Source organism: Rhincodon typus, chromosome 9 (genome assembly GCF_021869965.1).
Source record: "Rhincodon typus isolate 14 chromosome 9, sRhiTyp1.1, whole genome shotgun sequence".
NCBI classification, from domain to species: domain Eukaryota; kingdom Metazoa; phylum Chordata; class Chondrichthyes; order Orectolobiformes; family Rhincodontidae; genus Rhincodon; species Rhincodon typus.
Window position 1 is genome coordinate 71,393,450 of NC_063340.1, and position 23,621 is coordinate 71,417,070.

The 23,621-nt window shown below is 41.3% G+C and overlaps 1 protein-coding gene across 2 annotated transcripts in view; it reads left to right on the plus strand.

Moving 5' to 3' along the window:
- The window catches only part of fh (fumarate hydratase), a 40,541-nt gene that overhangs the window by 11,743 nt on the left and 5,177 nt on the right, over window positions 1-23,621 (plus strand). For both annotated transcript variants that reach the window (XM_020512585.2, XM_048600899.1), the window contains exons 3-7: window positions 1,935-2,045; window positions 7,719-7,895; window positions 8,256-8,438; window positions 12,835-13,000; window positions 15,685-15,888. In XM_020512585.2, the coding sequence (XP_020368174.1) occupies window positions 1,935-2,045; window positions 7,719-7,895; window positions 8,256-8,438; window positions 12,835-13,000; window positions 15,685-15,888 (841 nt within the window). The remainder of the gene's footprint in view (window positions 1-1,934; window positions 2,046-7,718; window positions 7,896-8,255; window positions 8,439-12,834; window positions 13,001-15,684; window positions 15,889-23,621) is intronic.

Sequence of the window (23,621 nt, forward strand, 5' to 3'; positions counted from 1 at the left end):
TTTTCCCTATACAGGATTCCATGACACTATTTCAGAGAAGAGGAAAGGAATTATTTCCAGCGCTCTAGCCAAAATTTAACTATCAATCAACATCATTAAACGTTATCTGATTACGCTGTTGTTTGTGTTAGCTAGCTATGTACAAATTGGCTTTCACATCTTCTATATCACAACAGTTACTACATTCCAGAAGTATGTCATTGACTGTGAAGCACTTTGGGAATGTTCTGTAATGCACTCTTTTACTAAAAAGGAAATGATAGTTTAACACCTGTTTAAGTGTATAAATTGGAGTTAGTGTGTGAGTTTGTATTAAATATGCAGGAAAACAACTAAAACGTCTGCATAACGTCTACCTCATGTCAGGTGTATTTTAGAACTCAGTGGCATAAGTTACTCAGATTCACTGTTCTGTGCTTTATCTCGGATTATTCTGGATTGATGGGCAGAATGGCTTTCCTTATGTTTAATTACACTGGGGTGCGAAGGCTGTTGTGGATTACCATTTCTTTGCTGTTGTACGTGATCCTTAAATTTGAAAATTTTGCAGGACTTGTGCTTGTAATGGTAATTGCCCATTGTCCTTTCTCGGTATCTACCAACAAGCAGCTTGGAGAAAGAGAGAGAGAGAGAGAGAGAGAGATAAAAGGAAAAAAACTTCAAAGTCGGTGAAGTACTTTTAAATGAAGTTCCTGTTTTGTAGACAAATGTGGGAGCCAATTGTGCAGACCAAGGTACCACCAACACTCAATATTCCAATCAATGAAGGTTTGAGTTAGGATGTGGCTGTACAAGACGTTGGTGAGGCTACTTTTAGAATACTGCGGACAGTTCTGGTTGCCCTTCAGTAGGAAAGATTATTGTTAAACTTGAGAGGGTGCAGAAAAGATTTACAAGGATATTGCTGGGACTGGAGGGTTTGAGTTATAGGGCATGGCAGAATAGGTTGGGGCTTTATTCCCTGGTGTGTCGGAGGCTGAGGGGTAACCTTGTGGATGATTATAACATTATGAGCATGGATAGGGTGATGAGCTTTTTTTCCTAGGATGGGGGAGTTCAAAACCAGAGGGCATAGGATTAAGGTAAGAGGGGCAAGATTTAAAAAGAACCTGAGGTGTAGCTTTCACGCAGAGGATGGTGCGTGTATGGAACGAGCTGACAGACGAAAAGGTGGAGGTGGGTACAATTACAACATTTAAAAGGCATCTTGATGGGTAAATGAACAGGAAGGGTTTAAAGGGATATGGGCTAACTGCTGGCAAATGGGACTAGATCAGATTGGGATATCTGTTTGGCACGGACGTGTTGGACCGAAGTGTCTGCTTCCGTGCTGTGACTCAATGGCAATGACCAATAGTAGTTGAACCTCGTCAGTGCGGGGATGTATGTTGATCAGGCCTTCTTTGAAGGAATTGGAATATTTTTGAGCTCATCTGAACAGATAGACTAGGTTTAGGTTTTTATTCGGACACTTTTTTTTAACTTTTTTTTCCTTTCATATAAAACTTTTCCCTTTCAGAAGCCTGAAAAGATCTGATTAGGCCATGAGTGAAATGCTGAAGATTTAATGACTTAGAATCCAGTGAGCATGATTTTGTTTGTGACTCAGTAAGCTCATTGAGACCTCAGATTTTCCCCACTGCAAAGCTGCAAGTGGGTAGTGCAGTTGAAGAGTCCTCCATTCTGCAGTATTCAGCTCTTTCTGCTTGCATTCCAGTCTAATTGCCCAACTGAATTACCAATAGATCATCCGTCACTGATGTAAAGTTAAGATTTGCGGAAAGTACATATTTTGGTAAACAAATCAATGTGCACTTCCTAGGCACTTTCCTCTCTATTAGTGAATAAAGGAGAAACAGGGGGGTGGGGGTGGGGGGAGTGGCGGTGAGAGAGAGATGTTTGATGTTACTTCATCTTTTTATTTTGGTTCACAGATCCAAGTAATAAAAGCCTTTGGCATTCTGAAGCGAGCTGCTGCAGAAGTGAACATGGAATATGGTTTGGATCCAAAGATTGCGGATAGCATTATAAAGGCAGCTGATGAGGTAGGAACAGCCTGAGGGGTACGGGTTTATAATTTACGCTATGATGCATTCCAAGGGGCAGCAAGACACGATCCAGCACAATTGAGTTGGCAAGCTGAGAGAAACAAAGAGGATTGTAATCGAGGTCAGAGACAGCAGTGGAAACGGCTTTGCCAGCACAGGGACAGACCATGGTCAGTTGCAACATTAGGATAAGGGTGCACTGAAATGTCTACAGGGTTGCTTTGGAATTCTTGGAGCTCTGGGAAGCGTGTAAGATGAGAAAGCACTCTAAAATGAGAGTAAAAGGAAAATTTGCTCCTTTTCTTGCTGTTTGCTTATCTTTACCAAAATGCCTGACATACTTAAACTGAGAAACTTTAAATGTTATCATTAGCCAGATTAAGTTAGTTTGCAGTTGCACAGAGAAGGTTACGTTAAATTGTGTTCTCCATGTAAAATAGTAGTGCACTGTTATGGGTACCAGGTATTATTTGACTGAAGTTATTGTACCTTTTAACATGGTAAATCCTGCCAGAACCCCACTTAATTATTGCAAGAAAATTTAGATAGTTTTGTAATAAAATTTATCTTAATGGAGGGTTGGGAAGGCGATGGTCTAGCGTTATTATCATTAGACTATTAATCCAGAGATAATGTTCTGGGGACCCAGGTTTGAATCCTGTCACAGCAGATGGTGGAATTGAATTTAATAAAAATAAAAATCTGGAATTTGGAATCTACTGATGACCATGAAACCATTGACGATTGTCGGAAAAACTCATCTCGTTCAGTAATGTCATTCAGGGAAGGAAATCTGTCATCCTCCCCTGGTCTGGCCAAATGCGACTCCAGATGCACAACATGTGGTTGACTCTCAACTGCCCTCTGAAATGGCCTGGCAAGCCATTCAGTTGTACCAATCGCTACAAAGTCTCAAAGAAATGAAACCGGATGGATCATCAAGCATTAACCTAGGCATTAGAAAAGACAACGGTAAAAACAACCCTGTCGACCTGCACAGTCCTTCTTAGTAACATCTGGAGGCTAGTGCCAAAATTGGGGGCGCTGAATCAAAGACTAGTCAACCAACGTGGTCATACTTGTTAAATCATACCTCACAGACAATGTCCCAGTCACCATCATCACTATCCCTGGATATGTCCTGTCTCACTGGCAAGACAGACCCAGCAGAAGTGGCGGCACAGTGGTATACAGTCGGGAGGGAGTTGCCCCAGGAGTCCTCAGCATTGACTGTGGACCCCATGAGGTCTCGTGGCTTCAGGTTCAACTTGGACAAGGAAACCTCCTGCTGATACCATGTACCATCCTCCCTCAGCTGAACAACACTTAGAGGAATCACTGAGGATGGCAAGGGCACAAAATGTACTCTGGGTGGGGAATTTCAACGTCCACCACCAAGAGTAACTTGGCAGCAGTACTGCTGATCGAGTTGGTCGGGTCCTAAAAGACGTAGTTACTAGACTGGGTCTGTGGCAGTTGGTGAGGGAACCAACAAGAGGGAAGAACATACTTCACCTCACCCTTACCAATCTTTCTGCTGCAGATGCATCTGGTCATGACCGTAACGGTAAGAGTGACCATCGCACAGTTCTTGTGGAGACGAAGTACCGCCTTCACATTGGCATTAACCTCCATTGTGTAGCACTATCAGCATGCTAAATGGGACAGACTTAGAACAGATCTAGCAAGTCAACACCAGGCATCCCTGAGGTGCTGTGGGCTATCAACAGCAGCAGAATTGTACTCCAGCACAATGTGCAACCTTATGGCCTGGCATATCCCCACTCAAACATTACCATCAAGCCAGGGGATCAACCCTGGTTCAGTGGAGAGTGCAGGAGGGCATACCAAGAGCAGCACCAGGCATACCTGAAGATGAGATGTCAACCTGGTGAAGCCACCAAACGGGACTACTTACATGCCAAACAGCATAAGCAGCAAGTGATAGACAGAGTCAAGCAATCCCACAACCAACATCAGATCTAAGCTCTGTAGTCCTGCCACATCCAGTCATGAATGGTGGTAAGTGGACAATTAAACCACACACTGGGGGAGGATGCTCCACGTTATCCCCATCCTGAATGACGGAAGAGACCAACACATCAGTGCAGAAGATAAGACCGAAGCATTTGCAGCAATCTTCAGCCAGAAGTGCCGAGTGGATGATCTATCTCGGCTTCTTCCAGTGGTCCCCAGTATTAAAGATACCAGTCTTCGGCCAATTCAGTTCATTCCACGTGATGTCAAGAAACGGTTGGAGGCATTGGATACTGCAACGACCAGAGGTTCCTGACAACATTCCAGCGATAGTACTGAAGACTTGTGCTCCAGAACTTGCCACTCCCCTAGCCAAGCTGTTGCAGTGCAGTTACAACACTGGCATCTACCTGACAATGTGGAAAATTGCCCAAGATGTCCTGTACATAAAAAGCAGGACAAATTCAACCCAGCCAATTACTGCCCCATCAGTCTACTGTTGATCATCGGTAAAGTGATGGAAGGTGTCATCAACAGTGCTATCAAGCAGCACCTGCTCAGCAATAACCTGCTCAGTGACGCCCAGTTTGGGTTCCGCCAGGGCCACTCAGCTCTGAACTGGATTACAGCCTTGGTTCAAACATGGACAAAAGAGCTGAATTACAGAAGTGAGGTGAGAGTGACAGCCCTTGACATCAAGGTTGCATTTGATTGAGTGTGGCATCACGGAGCCCTAGCAAAACTGGAATCACTGGGTATCAAGGGAAAACTCTCCAGTGGCAAGAAACATAGGAAGATTGTTGTGGTTGTTGGAGGTCAGTCATCTTAGCTCCAGGTCACCTCTGCAGGAATTCCTCAGGGTGGTGTCTTAGGCCAAACCATCTTCAGCTGCTTCATCAATGACCTTCCCTCCATCATAAGGTCAGAAGCGGGAATGCTCGTAATTGATTGTGCAATGTTGAGCACCATTTGCAACTCCTCAGACACTGAAGCAGTCCATATCCAAAGCAGCAATTGGACAACATCCAGACTTGGGCTGACAAGTGGCAAGTAACATTCGTGCCACACGAGTGCCAAGCTATGACCATCACCAACAAGAGACAATCTAACCACCATCCCTTGATATTCAATGGTGTTGCCATCGCTGAATCCCCCACTATCAACATCCTAGGAGTTACCATTGATCGGAAACTCAGCTGGACTCATCACATAAACACAGTGGCTACAAGAGCAGGTCAGGGGCTAGGAATACTACAACAAATAACTCACTTCCTGACTCTCCAAAGCCTGTCTGCCATCTACAAGGTACAAGTTGGAAGTGTGATGGAATACCCGCTACTTGCCTGGATGGGTGCAACTCCAAACACACTCGAAGCTTGACACCATCCAAAACATAGCAGCCCATTTGATTGGCACTGCATCCAGAAGCATCCGGTCTATCCACCACCAACGCTTAGTAGTAGCAGTGTGTACTGTCTACAAGATGCACTGTAGAAGTTCACCCGAGATCCTCAGACAGCACCTTCCAAACCCATGATCACTACCATCTAGAAGAACAAAGGCAGCAGATATATGGGAACACCACCACCTTCAAGTTCCCCATCAAACCACTCACCATCCTCACTTGGAAATATATCACCATTCCTTCACTGTCGCTGGGCCAAATTCCTGGAATTTGTTCCCTAATGGCATTGTGGCTCAACCCACAGCAGGTGGACTGCGGCAGTTCAAGAAGGAAGCTCACCACCACCTTCTCAAGAGCAAATAGGTATAGGCAATAAATGCTGCCCAGCTAACGACGCCCACATCCCACAAAATGAATAAAAAGAAACATAACATTTTTTAATGGAACCTGTGCCCTCTGAGCTGAATTTAAAATATTTTAATATGGAAAAGTTCATTCGCAGAGTGAGAGATATGTGTGCATCTTTTGCATCTATTCCATCGAATCCTCTCAACAGCCTTCCATTGAGTGCCTAGAGATAGAATTTTAAATGTACTGGGGAAGACCCTCACTGTGGTCTTAACTCATAATATGCCTTCTTAGGATAGAAATAAGACAAAACAATTTCTATTCAAAGTCACCATCCGTCCCTGTTTGAAGAGTCTGTGTAGTTCACTATGTTAATTATTTTATTGCAATAGCACTCATTTTACAAGCATGTGAATACCTCATTTTGTGTCTCTTTTGCTACAGAGTCAGCCCAGTGATATCTAATGTGGAGAGGGACTTCCTGCTTCTCTGCACCTTGAAAGTTCACATTATTTATTCTGTTCTGCTAACTCACTCAATGGTTTTCAGAAATTGACATATGCTGGCAAATGGGACTGGGTGAGATTGGGATGTCTGGTCAGTACAGAGCAGTTGGACTGAGCTTCTATGACTCTGACTCTGTGACATGAAAATGATATCGAGTACAATTGCAACACTATGATGCAAAGTTGTTGGGGTGTCTTACTGGAGGCAAAAGACCTAATACTATATCTTTTAAGAATAACATGAATATACACTTGAATTCTTCTGAATTTAGGTGTAGTGCATATTGTTTACTTCTGTAATCCTGTTTTATCAATGTTTAATTTTCTTTATTCACTCTTCGGAATGTGGGTGTTGCTGGCCAGACCAACGTTTATTGACCATCCCTAATGCCCAAAGGGCAGTAAGAGTCAACTACATTTCTGTGGGTCTGGAGTCAAATATAGGCCATACCAGATAAGGATGACCGTTTCCTTCCCTGAAAAACATTAGTGAACCAGATGGATTTTTCTAACTATCGACAACGGTTCATTATCATCATTAGACTCTTAATTCCATATTTTTATTATTGTATTATTTTATTATAAAATTCCACATCTAGTGGGATTTGAATCCAGGTCCCCAGAACATTACTTGAGTCTGGATGAATAGTCTATTGATAATACCACTGGACCAATGTAATGGATTTAAGAATTCTCTTCATTGAAAATAGTCAATTTGTGGCTTTTGGATTTTTCGATTTATATTTCATTGGAAATTAGCTACTAAGCATTCTGGAATGCAAACAATCAGTACTGACCTCCAAATCACTGGTCTAGATATTTGCAGGCTTAAAGATATAATGTATCTTGCCTTTTTTTTTGCTGCACTGGTCTGCCTCTGTTGCAATTTTAATTGTAGTCAGCTTCTCTTATCTGCCTGGCCTTTCAAGAAAAATTCTTAACACTGGAAATGTCTTGGAGAAGATAGTAATTGGCTTATGGTAGCACCATTACAGTGAATAATTGCACTTTAAGAATTGAAAATAAAACTTTGATTATAAACATTTTTTGTCTTGAAAACCTTGAAATATTTTTCTTTCCATTCATTTGTCTGGATAGTCGTTGTAATACTGTATTATAGCCAGTGGACAGTGCTTTGTAGTTGTACATCAGTTCTGTACAGTGCTGACAAGTGAGTAACAGTTGTATACTTTTGCTGATAAAAGAGGTTTGATTAGCACCACAAAATATCAATATCTGATATCATAGCAACAAATACCTATTCCATTTAGAAACCCCAATACCCCTGATTTGAGTAATGTTCTATGCTTTTCATGCTGTACTGTGACCATATATTGTTTTTGATTTTCTTTCAGATAAATTAAAACAGGTGCTCTCTTGCCTACTTGGAACAAGAATCTGAAAATGAGGTTTGTTGTTGTATTTATTGTGCAGGTGCTTGACGGGAAATTGGATGATCACTTTCCTCTGGTGATATGGCAAACTGGCTCTGGAACACAAACAAATATGAATGTGAATGAAGTGATCAGCAATAGGGCAATTCAGATTCTTGGAGGTAAACTGGGCAGCAAGGATCCTGTGCACCCCAATGATCATGTAAACAAGAGCCAGGTACTTATCTAGAACTCAGTTCAATGCTCTTGGAGTATAAAGCTTATTTTTTTTTTTCCTTGTCACGATCCGGGAAAAGAGTGATGGCAGTTTGCAATATAATATCTATTCTGTCTAAACATTATTTGTCATCTTATGGAATAGGAAATATATTTCTCTTTATCGTGGGAGAGGGTTCATTCAGAAATGAAACAGCCTTAATGCACTAGAAAGTTCAATTTTATTTTATTGTAGTTGTTTCCAAATTGAAATTGTTCACAATGTGTAAAGTTTAAAGTTACGTGAAAATATAACTTACAAAGATGATTGTGTATTGTTACAACGTTTAACTGTTATGCCTCTTCTTTCCCTCGTTGCCAGAGTTCGAATGACACTTTCCCCACTGCTATGCACATTGCAGCTGCTAAGGAAGTCCATGAAGTGCTGCTGCCTGGACTGCAGAAGCTACATGATGCACTTGAGGAGAAAGCCAAGGATTTTGCTGACATCATTAAAATTGGCCGGACTCATACACAAGACGCCGTGCCTCTTTCGTTAGGCCAGGTAAATGGATAGAAAACCTGGTAAAGTGGTATGAATTCTCACAATTATAATAAAATAGCAAAGAGGTACAATGCGAAGATTTTGAGCCTGTCCCTTTTTAGGAAAAAAAAATGCTTAAAATGCACAACAGGTCAGCTCACTTCTGGAAATGAAACACATGTTTTTGATGGGACCCATTAACACCTTTGGCCAGTCCATGCGAGCAGTGTCTTAGGAGAGCACAACTGAACTTTGGGGCTCGCAATGTGAAATATAGTGGGAAAAAGGCTTCAGCCTGGATTGGCACATCCACATACCGTGCCACTGATCTGTCCATAACATTGAAGTCAATATTAGTTTGCTGTTAGCTGTTTCTGATTAGCTCAACACACAGGGAGTTAGTTAGCTCTGTTGGCTGGATGGCTCTTTTGCAGTGCAAAGTGATGCCAGCAGCACAGGTTCAATTTCCACACTGGCTGAGTTGGCTCATGAAGGTCATATCTTCCCAACCTTGCCCCTTGTTTGAGGTGTAGTTAATCTCAGGTCAGGTCACTGCCAGTCATGCCTCTCTCATGAGAGAGCAGCCCTCTAGGACTATAGCTGCAATATTGCTTTTTGATTGAAACGACTGACTAGCTGCAGTGTCTGATATTTTAGAAGATACCTTGTGGATGGTTCAAAAAGAAAAGCCTTTTCACTTGTATATGAGATAACAAGGTGTAGAGCTGGATGAACCCAGCAGGCCGAGCAGGAAAGCTGACGTTTCGGGTCTGGACCCTTCTTCTCTTTTCACTTGTATGTTTGTTTAGCCAGGATCCATTGTAAAGAAAGTCAAGCCAGGTGTAAAATGGCTTGCCGATTTGCTATTGCCAACTTTGTGGTACCACTGAAGTCCAATTTCACTCCATTTCCATTCACTAGAGTTTGAAATCTGGCATGAATTTAACAAGTGTTCCTTTAAGCTGAGTAAAATGGTCCAAGGTTCTTCACAGGAGCATTATAAAACAATTGGACCCAGAATCACATATTAACGACTAAAAAATTGGTCAAAGATTGATTTAAGGTGTATCTTGAAAGCAGAAGAGGAGGCAACGAGGGAATTAGAATTTTAGGAACTGAGCACAATAGCATCGACTCTGCAGTGATTAATGTCCTCCACGCTCAAGAGTTCAGAATTGGACTTGGAGAGTTGCTGAGCTGGAATAAGTTACATGTACAGGGAGGGTTGAAGTCATGGATAGATTTGAAAGCAAGGAACCAAGGCTATGTAGATTAGCAAGCATAGCAACTTGGTGCCAGTCGGGGTATAGGCAGCAGAGGTTTGAATGACTCCAGTTTTATTGATAATAGAAGATGAATTACGGCTAAGAGTGCATTAGAATAATTAAGTCTAGAGGTAATAAAGACGACACCAAAATTAGAGGTGTAGTGACAGCAAAGAAGGTTACCTCACAGTACAACAGGACCTTGATCAGATGGCTCAAGGCGCCGAGGAGAGGCAAATGGGGTGTAATTTAGATAAATGTGAAATGCTGCAGTTTGGAAAGGGAAATCAGGGCAGGACTTATACATGTAATGGCAAGTTCCTGGGGAGTGTTGCTGAACAAAGAGACCTTGGAGTGCAGATTCATAGTTCCTTGAAAGTGGAGTCCCAGATAGACAGGGCAGTGAAAGGCATTTGGTATGGTTGCCTTTACTGGTCAATGCATTTAGTATTGGAGTTAGGCCATGTTGCTGCTGTACAGGACATGGGTTAGGCCACTGTTGGAATACTGTATGCAGTTCTGGTGTTTCTGCTGGAAAGATGTTGTGAAATTTGAAAGAGTTCAGAAAAGATTTACAAGGATATTGCCAGGGTTGGAGGGTTTGTGCTATAGGGAGAGGCTGAATAGGCTGGGGCTATTTTCCCTGGAAAGTCAGAGACTGACAGGTGACCTTAAAGAGGTTTAAAAAATCATGAGGGGCATGAATGGGGTGAATCGCCAAGGTTTTTTTTCCTTAGGGTGGGGGGAGTCCACAACTAGAAGGCATAGGTTTGAAGTGAGAGGGGAAAGATTTAAAAGGGACCCAGGGGCAACAATTTCATGTAGCGGGTGGTGTATGTTTGGAATGAACTGCCAGAGGAAGTGATGGAGGCTGGTACAACATGTAAAAGGCTTCTGGATGTGTGTATACAAAAGAAGGGTTTAGAGGGATATGGGCCAAATGCTGGCAAATGGGACTAGATTAATTTAGGATATCTGATCAGCATGGACAAGTTGAACTGAAGAGTCTGTTTCCGTGATGTACAATTCTATGACGTGGGTGAGGACTTTTGCTCTGCCTCAGGTTATATGTTGTCAGAGTTGGGTGATATTTCTGAAAAAGAAGGAGGTAGTTTTAATTATGGTGCATTTCACAGTTATATATGATGCAAAGATTGTTTACAATGTGCTTCAGCCTTAGATCATTGTCAAAGAAGGATGAAGTTAGTGACTAATCAGCAGTCGTGGAAACCAAAGGCCCTGGCTTTCATGTTCCCAGTGTTCTCTTGAAGGAAATTTCATCTAAGCCATGACTAAATGTTGAATGAGCAGTAAGATCACTTACTCACAGAGATTGAGAAAGGTAACGGTGAGACATTGCTGGGTATTGTCAGAGTTCACGTGAAAACTGATGCTGTGTTTTTCACATGGTGCTGCCGAAGGGCAACATGTTGATGAGGAATGGGAAGAACCAAGAACTGATCCTCGGGCTCTACCAATGATTAAAGTGTGAGACCACAAAAGTACGTTATCCCATATGGTTCTTTGACTATGTTTAGATGATTAGAACGTAATCAAACAAGTCCACTCCCACCCAGTTTGATGACAATAGAGAGACTTTGAGGAGGAGGAAGGTGTGGTCAACAGGTGAAATGCTGCAGGTAGATTAAGATGAATGAGAAGGCATTGCCTATCAATGTCTCAGCCATGTAGGGATGTTCTTTATGACTTTGATAAAGGTAGTTTCTATCCCTGGCAGGTACAAAAGTCTGAATAGCAGGATTCAAATGTTGAGTCCATGAGGGCTGGTCATACATTTGGGTAGAGTGGCCATTTCTTGTAGATGCTCATCATTGTTTGGACTTCTACTGACCTAGTTATTCTAATACATCAATCTGGCACCCATCTCCTTTTAATGTTGCTGGTGTTTCCATGGTGCTGAAGTTTGGTGTTATCAGCTGTGTTACTCATTGCTTATTGGTGAACTGTGGAAAATAATCAACAAGGAAGGAAAACACATAATGAATGATAACACTTTGCTTTTCATCTTGTCAACAAATACAGAGGTTAAAGTACACAAATGTTGTGCAAATACGAGTATTGAGATCACATGCCCAACAATGGCGTAATATTCATTTTCTATTTGCTAATCAAAAATGCAGTTATCCATACCATCATACCCATTTAGTTGTGTGTAACTAGTGGCTAATTGATTGAAGAACACAATTAAAATGAAAGTTGGACTTTATTTCCATTCTGTAGCTATCAAACTGAAATGATTTGGTGCATCATCTACAGATGAGAACTGGAAAGAAGCTATTTGTTTTTTTTCAATCATGTAAAGGATAATAGTGCTAGCAAATATTTACCCATTTTAAGCATCCAGCTTCGTTATCAAATAATCTCTCGTTAAGTCTTATAAATGTCAGTTTTGAAGCTGCTTTTGCTCTGCTCTAGCATTGTACATTAGTCTAAAATTCAGCAGAGTTTATTTGTTGCAGAAGTCACTCTCCCGTCCTACCTTACTGCTCCCAGAATTTTTTTCTTTTATTCATTCACGGGATGTGGGCTTCTCTGGCTACGCCAGCATTTATTGCCAATTCCTAATTGTCCGGGGGACAGGTAAGAATCAACTACATTGCGGTGGATCTAGAGTCACATGTAGGCCAGACCAGATAAGGATGACAGTTTTCAACCCTAAAGGACATTAGTGAACTGGATGGGTTTTTCCTAATAATGGTTTCATGGTCATCATTAGACCCTTAATTCCAGATTCTTGATTGAATTCAAATTACACCATCTGCCATGACAGGATTTGAACCCATCTCCCCAGAATTCTCAGTATATAGTGCTTCATGGAGTCAAAATGCTAATTTGTGGAACATTATGGCCATTTTTGTGCTGAGTCTCATGCCAAGAACTGGACTGAGATCACCCAAGCAAAAGAAAATCATCATCTCGTCAATCTCTGTAGACTTGAAACATTGCTGTCCAAGATAAAAGGTTAGCTTGCTAAACTAGTCTCTTGGAAAAAAATACACGTTCTTAAAATACCGTGACCATGGTGTCGTCTTGTGAAGTAGTCTTTCAAATTGACTGAATTGTATTGTGGCAGGTTTTTGTTTTAAAATGTTATTTGAAATTCACTGCTTATTGTGTTTATTCATATCTAGGAGTTTAGTGGCTATGTACAGCAGATAAAATATAGTATGGAACGGATTAAGGCTGCACTGCCAAGGATATATGAGCTAGCCGCTGGCGGGACTGCAGTGGGAACAGGATTGAACACAAGAATAGGGTTCGCGGAGAAAGTGGCTGCCAAAATCTCGGAACTTACAGGTCAGATGTGTCATTGCACACAGTATCTATGCTATAACTTTTTATTGATGATGCAGTTCCATCTTACTATATTTCATAATGCTCAGCAAAACTCTTATTACAATCAAAAGGAGGACTCTGAGAATGATAAACCACCTGTGGTTATCAAAGGCAGTTAAGGAAAGTATTCAACCAAAAACTAAACCATACAAAATGGCAAAAACAAGTGTTAGGTCAGAGGGTTGGAAATGTTTTAGCTACCAGCAGTGGATGATATTAATGAGGGAGAAAATTGATTATAAAGTAAGTTGACAAGAAATATAAAAACAAAGAATAAGGGCTTCTACGGGTATATGAAAAGAAAGAGAATAGCTAAAGTAAGTGTGGGACCCTTGGTGAATGCAACTGAGGAATTAATAAAGCGGAACAGAGAAATTGCAAATAATTTAAAGTAATATTTTATATCATCGTACATTGTGAAAGACACTATTAACGTGCCAAAGATAATAAGGTATCAATAGGGAGGCAAGACCTTACAACAGTCTGTATCAACAAGGACAAAGTATTTTACAAAATAATGAAACTAAAGGTAGGAATTTTGCCAGGACATGGCGACTTGCATCCAAGGATTCCAGTGGATTGGAAAAACGTGAATATGACACCCCTGTTCAAGAAGTAAAGGAGATAAGAAACTATAGGTTAGTTAGCTTAATATCTGCTGTGAAAATGCGAGAGTCCAATAGTAAGGAAGAAAGAGTGGGGTATTTAGAAAAGCTTAACACAATGAAAGAGAGTCAGTCAGGTTTTGTGAAACGCTAACCACGTTTGACAAATTTGCCAGCGTTACTTGAGAATATAAAGGGGAACTGATGTTTGTAGTGTGTTTGCATTTTCATAAGCATTCAACAAGCTGCTACATAAAAGGCTATTGCACAAGATAGGAGCTCATGATATTTAGGGGTTGTGTATTAGCATGAATTGAGGATTGGTTAACAACAGATGACAAAGTGTCGGGATTCATGGGTCTTTTTAAGTTTGGAAAGACTTAACTGGTGCAGTGCCACAAGAATTAAGGCCTCAGTTATGTACTATCTATATTAATGACTTGGAAGACGGGCAGAGTGCAATGTAACCAAAACTGAGGACTATACAAAAGTAGTGGGAGGGCATGTTGTATTGAGGACATAAAGAATCTTCAAGGGGATAGGGATATTTTGAGTGAATGGACAAAAACTTGGCAGATAGAAATAGGAAAAGGTAAGGTTATACACTTGAGTAGGAAGAATCAGATTGCAGGTTTTAATTAAGTTGGAGAGAGCCTCCAAAAAAGTGCAGCACAGAGGGATCTGGCTGTTTTAGTGCATGTTACACAAAAAGTTAGCATGCAGGTGCAGCAAATAATTAAGAAGGCAAATGGAATTTTGACCTTAATGGCTGGGGCGTGGAGTTTTAAACATTTAGTGGGTGTTGGTGAGGTCACACCTGGAGTACTGTGCACAGATTTGGTTCCTGTATTTAAACAAGGATTTACTGGCACCGTAGATTGTTCAAAAGAGAATCACTAGGCTGATTCTTGGGATGAAGGGGTTGACTTAAGAACGGGCTAAAAAGGTTAGGCCTGTCTTTATCAGGGTTTAGATGTGCGAGGGGCTGATCAGGGTGGATGTTGAGAAGATGTTTCCATTAGTGGGGTAATCTCAATCTAGAGGATTTACAGAATCAGGGGACTCTCATTTTAAAACTGAGATGCAAAGGAATTTCTTCTCTCTGAGGCCAGTGAATGTCTAGAATTCTTTGACTCAGAGACTTGTGGAGCCCAGACCACTGAAAGTATTTAAAGAGGAGGTAGATAGATTTTTGAATAGGAGGAAGGTAAAAGCTTTGGGCTACCACAACAGAGGAGTTGAGGCCTAGGGCAGATTAGCCACGATCTTGATAAATGGTGCGGCAGGCCTGTCCTATTCCTTCTGTTATTTTATTTGTAGACGCATTGCGTGAAGTGAACAAATCCTAGCATGCACCATTGAAAATAACAGAGAAGAAACTACATGAATGGAAGTCTGATTTAAAAACATAAAAAGATGTTTGGGGCTTTCAAAGGCATTAATCTCTTCTTTTTTCTCTTTTGGATGGTGATTGATTTAGTGTACCTCTTGTATGAGGGCTCCATTCTTCATTATCAATGCATATTGAATAATGTATTTCAGCAATATGGTTACTTGTGTTAGGTACACCCTGCCACAACATTTTGTCTCATTTATTTTGAGGTAATAGTGATTAACAAAATTAGAAAAGCAGACTGAATTTTGACAAGTTAAACACTGAGCTTGTTATTAGACACTTCCTCCTTCGGCTATTGTAAGTATTTAAGCATTTCTTTTGTCTTTTCTATTTTTCTATTCCTTCTCTCCAGCTGTCCTGTGTTAAAAATAACATCCCTGCACCTCTGGTTCACAGTGAAACAAAATTAATCTTGCTTTGATTAGAAGAGGTAAATCTGTGTTCAGTGGGATCAAGCTGTCAAATGATGGCAGGACCATCATTATCCTTTTTACGTGAAATATTTGGGTTTCCTGAAGTTATTCTGGCAATGGGTGGTATTCAGTGTGCATCAGAATGTGTGCTTATAGCCCAAGTGGCAGGTGGTAAACTATAGCTTATGCAGACCAATGACAGAAAATAATGTTGCCTTTCCTTTCTTTTAGGTTTACCATTTGTGACTGCGCCTAATAAATTTGAAGCTCTTGCTGCACATGATGCTTTAGTTGAACTGAGTGGTGCCATGAATGTTGTTGCCTGCAGTTTGATGAAGGTGGCTAATGACATTCGTTTTCTGGGATCTGGACCCCGCTCTGGCTTAGGTGAACTTACCTTGCCTGAAAATGAGCCAGGAAGCAGCATTATGCCAGGTACTCCTATAATCTACATAAAGCAAAGTGACTGTCTGTCTGAAGTGGCTATTTTGGTTCTGTTGATACTCTTGTCGTATGGAATGCATGCATACAACAGAATCAATAACTGATTTAAACTTTATTCAACACGTTTTCAGTAGCTCCATGGGGCATAGAAGCAGCTGTCTGCTTATAGAACCAAATGAACACCTACAAAAATCTTAGTTGAATCAAAGGATATTTGTGCTTCAAAACCTGCCAGAAGAATATTGTGAGCAAATGAAGGTACTGTTCACTGCAAAAGCCCTGCTATTCTAGCAATAGTACTGAAAATGTGTGCTGCAAAACTTGCCACATCCCTAGCCAACCTGTTCCAGTCCAGCTATATAACACTGGCATCTACCCGACAATATGGAATGTTGCCCAGATTATGGCCTGTGCACCCAGAACAGAGCAGACTCAGCCCAGCCAATTGTTGCCCCATCAGCATACTCTCAATCATTGAGTGCTACTAAACAACACTTGAATAGCATTAGCTTACTGATTCTCACTGATTTCTGACATGAACAAAAGAGATGAACTCTAGAGCGGAGGTGAGTATGATTGCCTTTGGTATCAAGATCACACGGGTGTGACATCAGAGCTCTGACAAAACTAGAATCAATGGGAATCAGTGAAAACTCTTGCTGATTAGAATCATACCAAGGACAAAGCAAAATTGTTGCGGTTGTTGGTGTGTCATCTCAGTTTTAGGACATTTTCAGCTGCTCTGTCAATGACCTTCCCTCCATCATAAGGTGAGAAATGGGAATGTGCAGTCATCAGTGAACAATGTTCAACACCATTCAGAAGTCCTCAGATACTGAAACAGTCTTTGTCAAAATGTGGCAAGACCTGGACAATATCCAGATTTGGGCTGACAATTGACAAGTTATATGCACACCACCCAAGTGCCAAGCTACGACCATCTTTAGTAAGAGAAAATCAGACCATTGCCTCTTGACATTCATTGCATTGCCATTGCTGAATCTCCCACAATCAACATCCTGGGTGTTGCCACGAACTTGAAACCGAACTGAGCTAGCGTATAAATACAGTGGCTGTACGAGCAGGTAAGAGTCCTGCAGTGAGTAACAATGTCCGCGATCTACAATCCACAGCGAGGAGTGCGATGGAGGTTTTCCCACTTGGTTGAATGAATGCAGCTCCAAGAAGCTTGATACCATCCATCTAGTGCCTGCTTGATTGGGACTGTTTGCACAGTCACTCTCTCCACCACCAAAGCACAGTGGCAGTGGTCTGTGCCATCGACAAGATGCATTGCAGCAAAAAGGTTGCTTCAACAGAACCTTCTAAACCCACCACCACTACGATCTAACAGGACAAGAGCACCTATGAATTTCCCTCCAAGCTACTTGCTAACCTAACTTGGAAATGTATTGCAATTCCTGCAGTGTGGCTGGAGCTGCAGCTCTCTTCCTAGCAGCTTTGTGGGTGTACCTACACCAAATATATTGCAGTGGTTCAAGGATACATTTTAGGGACAGCTAGGTCAGGCCCAGCCAGTGATACCTCCTGTGAACAAGTTAAAAATAAATAGTCATAGAGCGCAGAAACAGGCCCTTTGGTCCAACTCATCTGCGCTGACCAGACATCCCAATCTGACCTAGACCCACTTGCCAGCATTTGGCCCATATTCCCTTAAATCCTTCCAATGCATTTACCCATCCAGATGCTATTTAAATGTTGTAATTGCACCAGCCTCTACCACTTCCTCTGGCATCTCATTCCATACATGCACCACCCTCTGCATGAAAAAGTTACACCTCAGGTCCTTTTTAAAATCTTTCCCCTCTCACCTTAAACCTATGCCCTCTAGTTTTGGACTCCTCCACCCCAGGGAAAAGACCTTGGCTGTTCACCCTATCCATTCCCCTCATGATTTTATAAACCTCATTAAGGTAATCCCTCAGCCTCTGATGGTCCAGGGGACAAAGGCACAGCCTATTCACTCTCTCCCTATAGCACACGTCCTCCAGTCCCAGTAACCACCTGGTAAATCTTTTCTGCACCCTCTTAAGTTTAACAACATCTTTCCTATAGAAGGACGATCAGAATTGTATGCCATATTCTAAAAGTGGCCTCACCAATGTCCTGTACAGTCACAACATAACATGTCAATTCCTATACTCAGTGTTCTCACTAATGAAGGCAAGTGTGCCAAATGCCTTAGTGACCACCCTGCAACTCCACTTTCAAGGAGCTATGCACCTGCACCCCTAGTTTTCTTTGTTCGGCAACACTCCTCAGGGCCGTACCATTATCTGTATAAGTCCTGCCCTGGTTTGCCTTACTAAAATGCAGTGCCTCATATTCATCTAAATTAAAACTCCATCTGCCATTCCTCATCCCATTGGCCCATTTGATCAAGGTCCTTTTGTACATTGAGACGATAATCTTCACTGTCCACATATTTTGGTGTCACCTGCAAACTTAGTAACCATACCTCCTATATTACCATCTAAATTATCTACATAAATGACAAAAAGCAGTGGACCCAGCACTGATGCTTGTGGCATGCCGCTGGTCACAGGCCTTCAGTCCGAAAAGCAACCCTCCACTACCACCCTCTGTCTCCTACCTTCAATCCAATTTTGTATCCAGTTCGCTAGCTCCCCCGGATCCCATGTGATCTAACCTTACTAACCAGTCTACTGCACATAACCTTGTCGAACACTTTGCTGAAATCCATATAGTCAACGTCTACCCCTCTGCCCTCATCAATCTTCTTTGTCACCTCTTCATAAAAACTCAATCAAGTTAGTGGGACATGGTTTCTCAGGCTCAAAGCTATGTTGACTATCGCTAATCAGTTCTTGTCTTTCCAAATGCACATAAATCCTGTCCCTCAGAATCCCCTCCAACAACTTACCCACCACTGACATAAGGCTGAGCAGGCCTGTGGTTCCTTGGCTTTTCCTGACAGCCCTTCTTAAATAATGGCACCATATTAGCCAATGTCCAGTCTTCTGGCAGCTCACCCATGGCTATTGATGATACAAATATCTCAGCGAGAGGCCCAACAATCTCTTTCCTCGCTTCCCACAAGGTTCTCGGAAACACCTGATCAGGTCTGGTGATCTATCTACTTTATACATTTTAAGACTTCCAGCACCACCTCTTCTGTAATACGAGCTCTTTTTATAAGGCATCACTATTTATTTCCCCAAGTACCCTAGCTTCCATGTCCTTCTCCACAGTAAATACTGGCGTGAAATATTATTTGAGTATCTCGCCCATCTCGTGTGGTTCCACACACAGACAGCCACATCTTTAAGGGGCCCTATTCTTTCCCTAGTTACTCTTTTGCTCTTAATGTGCTTATAGAATCTCTTCAGATTCTTCTTAACTCTATTTGCCAACACTATCTCACGTCCCCATTTTGTCTTCCTGATTTCCCTCTTAAGTATACTCCTGCTGCCCTAGTAATCCTCTAGGGATTCACTCGATCCCAGATGTCTATACCTGATTTATGCCTCCTTCTTTTTCGTGACCAGAGCCTCAATTTCTCAAATTATCCAGCATTCCCTACACATACCAGTCTTGCCCTTCACACTAACAGGAACATACTGTCTCTGAACTCTTGATATCTCCTTTTTATAGGCCTCTTACTTCCCAACCGTTCCTTTCCCTGTGAATAACCTCCCCCAATCACCTTTTGAACGTTCTTGCCTAAAACCATCAAAATTGGCCTTACCCCAGTTTAGAACTTTAACTTTTTGATCAGGTCTGTCCTTTTCTATAACTATCTTAAAACTAATAGAATTATCATCACTGGCCCCAAAGTGCTCCCCCATTAATATCCCAGTCGCTTGCCCTCCCTTATTTCCCAAAAGAAGGTCAAGTATTGCTCCATCTGTAGTAGGTACATCCACATACTTGAATAAGAAAGTTTTCTTGTACACACTTAACAAATTCCTCTCCATCCAAACCCTCAACACCATGACAGGCCCAGTTTATGTACAGTTAAAATCCCATACCATTACAACCCTAATTTTCTTGCAGATATCTCCTATCTCCTTACATATTTGCTTCTCAATTTCCTGCTGACTTATGGGGGGACCTATAATACAATCCCAACAAAATGATCATCTCTTTCTTGTTTCTCAGTCCATCCATATAATTTCACTGGATGATCTGCCAGGAATAACCTCCCTAAGTACAGCTGCCATGTTATCCCTAACCAAAAACGCCACTCCCCCTCCTCTCTTGCCTCTTTTTCTATCCTTCCCGCGGCACCTATACTGTGGAACATTAAGCTGCCATTCCCGTCCCTCTCTGAGCTACATTTCTGTAATAGCTATGACATCCCAATCCCATGTTCCCAACCATGCCCTAAATTCATCTGCTGTACCTGTCAGGCCTCTTGCATTAAAGAAATGCAGTTTAATTTATCAGTCTTAGCTTATTCTCTGCCAAGCTCTTGCCTGCCTTAACTATTTGATTTGCTCCCCTCACCTACGTTATCAGCTTCAACCTTTTTTCTCTCTATTGGTTTGCTCCCCGCACTGGTTTAAAGCCTCCCAAATAGCACTAGCAAATCTCCCTGCAAGGATATTGGCCCCCTTCCAATTCAGTCGTCCTATACATCTTAGAGAAAGGTGGTGACATTAAATATGGGCTTTAAAATTGATTATCACAGTATGTAATTTATTTATACAAATAGTGGCACTGATCCATTCGACACAAATCTTGAATATTGCTGAAAAAAGACACGTTGCCAAAACCTTGATCGCGCATTCATCAGGACAAATGCAATTTTTTATTCTAAGAAGGAAATGGGCTGCTGATTGGTTGGCAACTTGACTCTGAGTGACTGAGTGCCATAGTCAAAGTAACAAGGAACAGTAGGCTCTTCGTGCTAAGAACTGAACAACCAATTTAAGATAATCTGTCAAGATCGTAATGTGGCTCAGTTACATTTACTGTGATCTACTAAAATGCAGGGACCCATTCTCTGCAAATGGAAAAAAATACATTGTGCTTTTTTTTGTCTTGGCTTCTTTTGAAATACTCCAAAGCATTGGGGAGTCTCTGGTTCCTTGTTACATTCTCCATACCGTAGCCTCAACCAATCAGAGCTGATTTGCCAACACTTCTTCCGCAGTATAAACTATTGTGATCATTTTAAATTAAACCTTTTTTGGTTGCCCTGATAAGTGTACGTCATAAGGCTTTGACAGGAGGTCTTTCAGTTCAGAAATATTTAATTTCTGTGCAACTAGGTAAATGTTTTTATTCTATTAAAGCTTCACTAAAGTAATAAATGAATATCTTGTGGCCCCTTCTTTGCTAAGATAAGCAACTTAATTTTCAAATGATGGTTTTAGTGGCTTGCTGTTTTCTGTTATGAATTTTATTGCTTTTTAATGGGATTTAAAGTTGATTTCCTCTTTTTTGCAGTAACTTGTCCAGTAGATTAGTTGGAATTATACAATACACTTGCTCTTGGCTTCTTTTTTTTAAAAAAAAATCCCATTTTCTCTTTCCACTAATGGCCTAGTTATCATATAACATGCCTCAACCAACAGCCCAGATGGATGGCCTAAACTTGTTTCTCCTGTAACCAGTGTTAGGTTCTTTTAATAGATCCTGAAACAGCAGTGCTCAACCACTATACGTCACTTTCCTTTTTTACTTTAACTGGTGCTGCAGTTGTTAATCGAGGTGTGCTGAAGGCCACAGAGTCACAGTTCCCATAGCAGTAAGATGAAGGTTGTTTGATTCTGTGGGCTTAGACGGAAATGAAGCCCTGACCGCAAAATCAATGAAAATCCATCTGTCTGGCACCATTGGGTTTTTTAAAGACTGTCACTACTACATGTGATAAGATTCCACTTGTATCAGTATTTCTCCAGTGCAAAGGTGTGTTGTGGGATATGAGAACAGCCTGAAGTCACCTGTACTTTTTTTCTTAACATTTGAGTAAGTGTTGATACCGTTGTGCCAATTGTTGAGTTGGTGGGGTGGGACTTTTGGCAAACCTACAGCGAGCAGTCTATTTTAAGACACAGGCTCTACAAAAAATGGACTACATTTAAACAGAGTCTGTTCAAGTTAAAGCAAACAACTCCTTGACCAAAATTCATCTGATTAAAGGAAGGTTATCCTTCGAGCAAACAGCATTGAGTGTTGGGTAATGACACAAATTGTTTTTTATACAATCAATCCATGTTAGTGCTGATGCCACAATGTGTCTACTTTTTAGTTCCTTTATCACCAAGAAGGGAGACATGTTGCAGAAGCTTTTTGTCTTTCAATCACCCAGACAGATGCAGAAATGTCTTTTTCATTTTTTGTTCCATTAAGAAGGTTCTGGCCTAAATCAGTGCTGTTCAGGTGATTTATGTTTGGGAAACTACATCTGAGCCTGATTGGTGTTTGTGTTAGCGCACCAAGAAACTGCATGGAGACAGAACATTCTGGAAATACTGAGCAAGTCATCTTACATCTATAAGAGAGAAAATGTTTCAAGAATGTGACCTATCATCAGGGCAAAGTTACAAGTGGTGTTTGCATTAGCCTGCTTGTGCCCTGACTTGGAAAATGTCCTAAAATTTTGCTTCCAATTTCCATACTTTTCTCTGTTTTACATGGTCCATATTCAACTCTTCCCTGTCCTTCTTTGACTTCTCTGTCTTCATTCCTGGTGATGGGCCATCAACTAATTCATTACAGTCCCACAGTTAATTTGACTACACTTCTGTATATGTGTACTCAAATGCCATAAGGATTCCCTTCTATTCTGTCAGTTTCTCGGTCTCCATTGCATCAGTTCTTGTGGTGCACCCTTACGTGACACTGTTTTCCTTCAGGTGAGCATCCCGTAGTTGAGAGAACTCTTGACTAATCCAATCCAATTTCTGCACCTCTGCTCTCAATCGTTCCCCTCCCAGAACCACAGGAAGGTTCTTCTGTCTTTACCTTCTACCCTAACAGCTACCATTATCTGACATTGGGTATAGTAAAAATGATAGAGTCCAGTCTAAAAGATTTAACAGCAGGAAAATATTGAAAGGATTGGACAGCGTCAGTATGGATTTACGAAAAGTAAATCATGCTTCACAAATCTACTGGAATTTTTTGAGGATGTAACTAGCAGAGTTGATAAGCGAGAGCCAGTAGATGCAATTTTCTTGGATTTTCAGAAGGCTTTCGATAAGTCCCATATGAGGATTAGCATGTAAAATTAAAGCACGTGAGACTGGAGTGCTGATACAGATAGAGAACAGGAACGAAAGAGTAAGAATAAACAGGTCTTTTTCTGTTACAGCCAGTGACTGGTGAGATAGCACTTGCCCCCAACTATTCACAACAATTGTTAATGATTTAGAGGAGGGAACTAAATGTAATATCTCCAGGTTTATAGATGACACAAAGCTGGTTGGTTTGATGAACTGTGAGGAGGATGCTGAGATGCTTCAGTGTGATTTAGGCAAATTGAATGAGTGAGCAAATGCATGGTAGATGAAGTAAAGTGTGGATAAATATGAGGTTGTTCATTTTGATAGCAAAAACATGAAGGCAAGTTATTATCTGAATGGTGATAGGTTGGGAAAGGGTGAGGTGCAATAAGACCTGTGCATCTTTGCACACCTCTCGCTGAAAGTTAAGCACACAGTTGCAGCAGGTAGTGAAGAAGACAAATGTATGTTGGCCTTCATTGTGGGAGGGGTCAAGAATGGGACAGG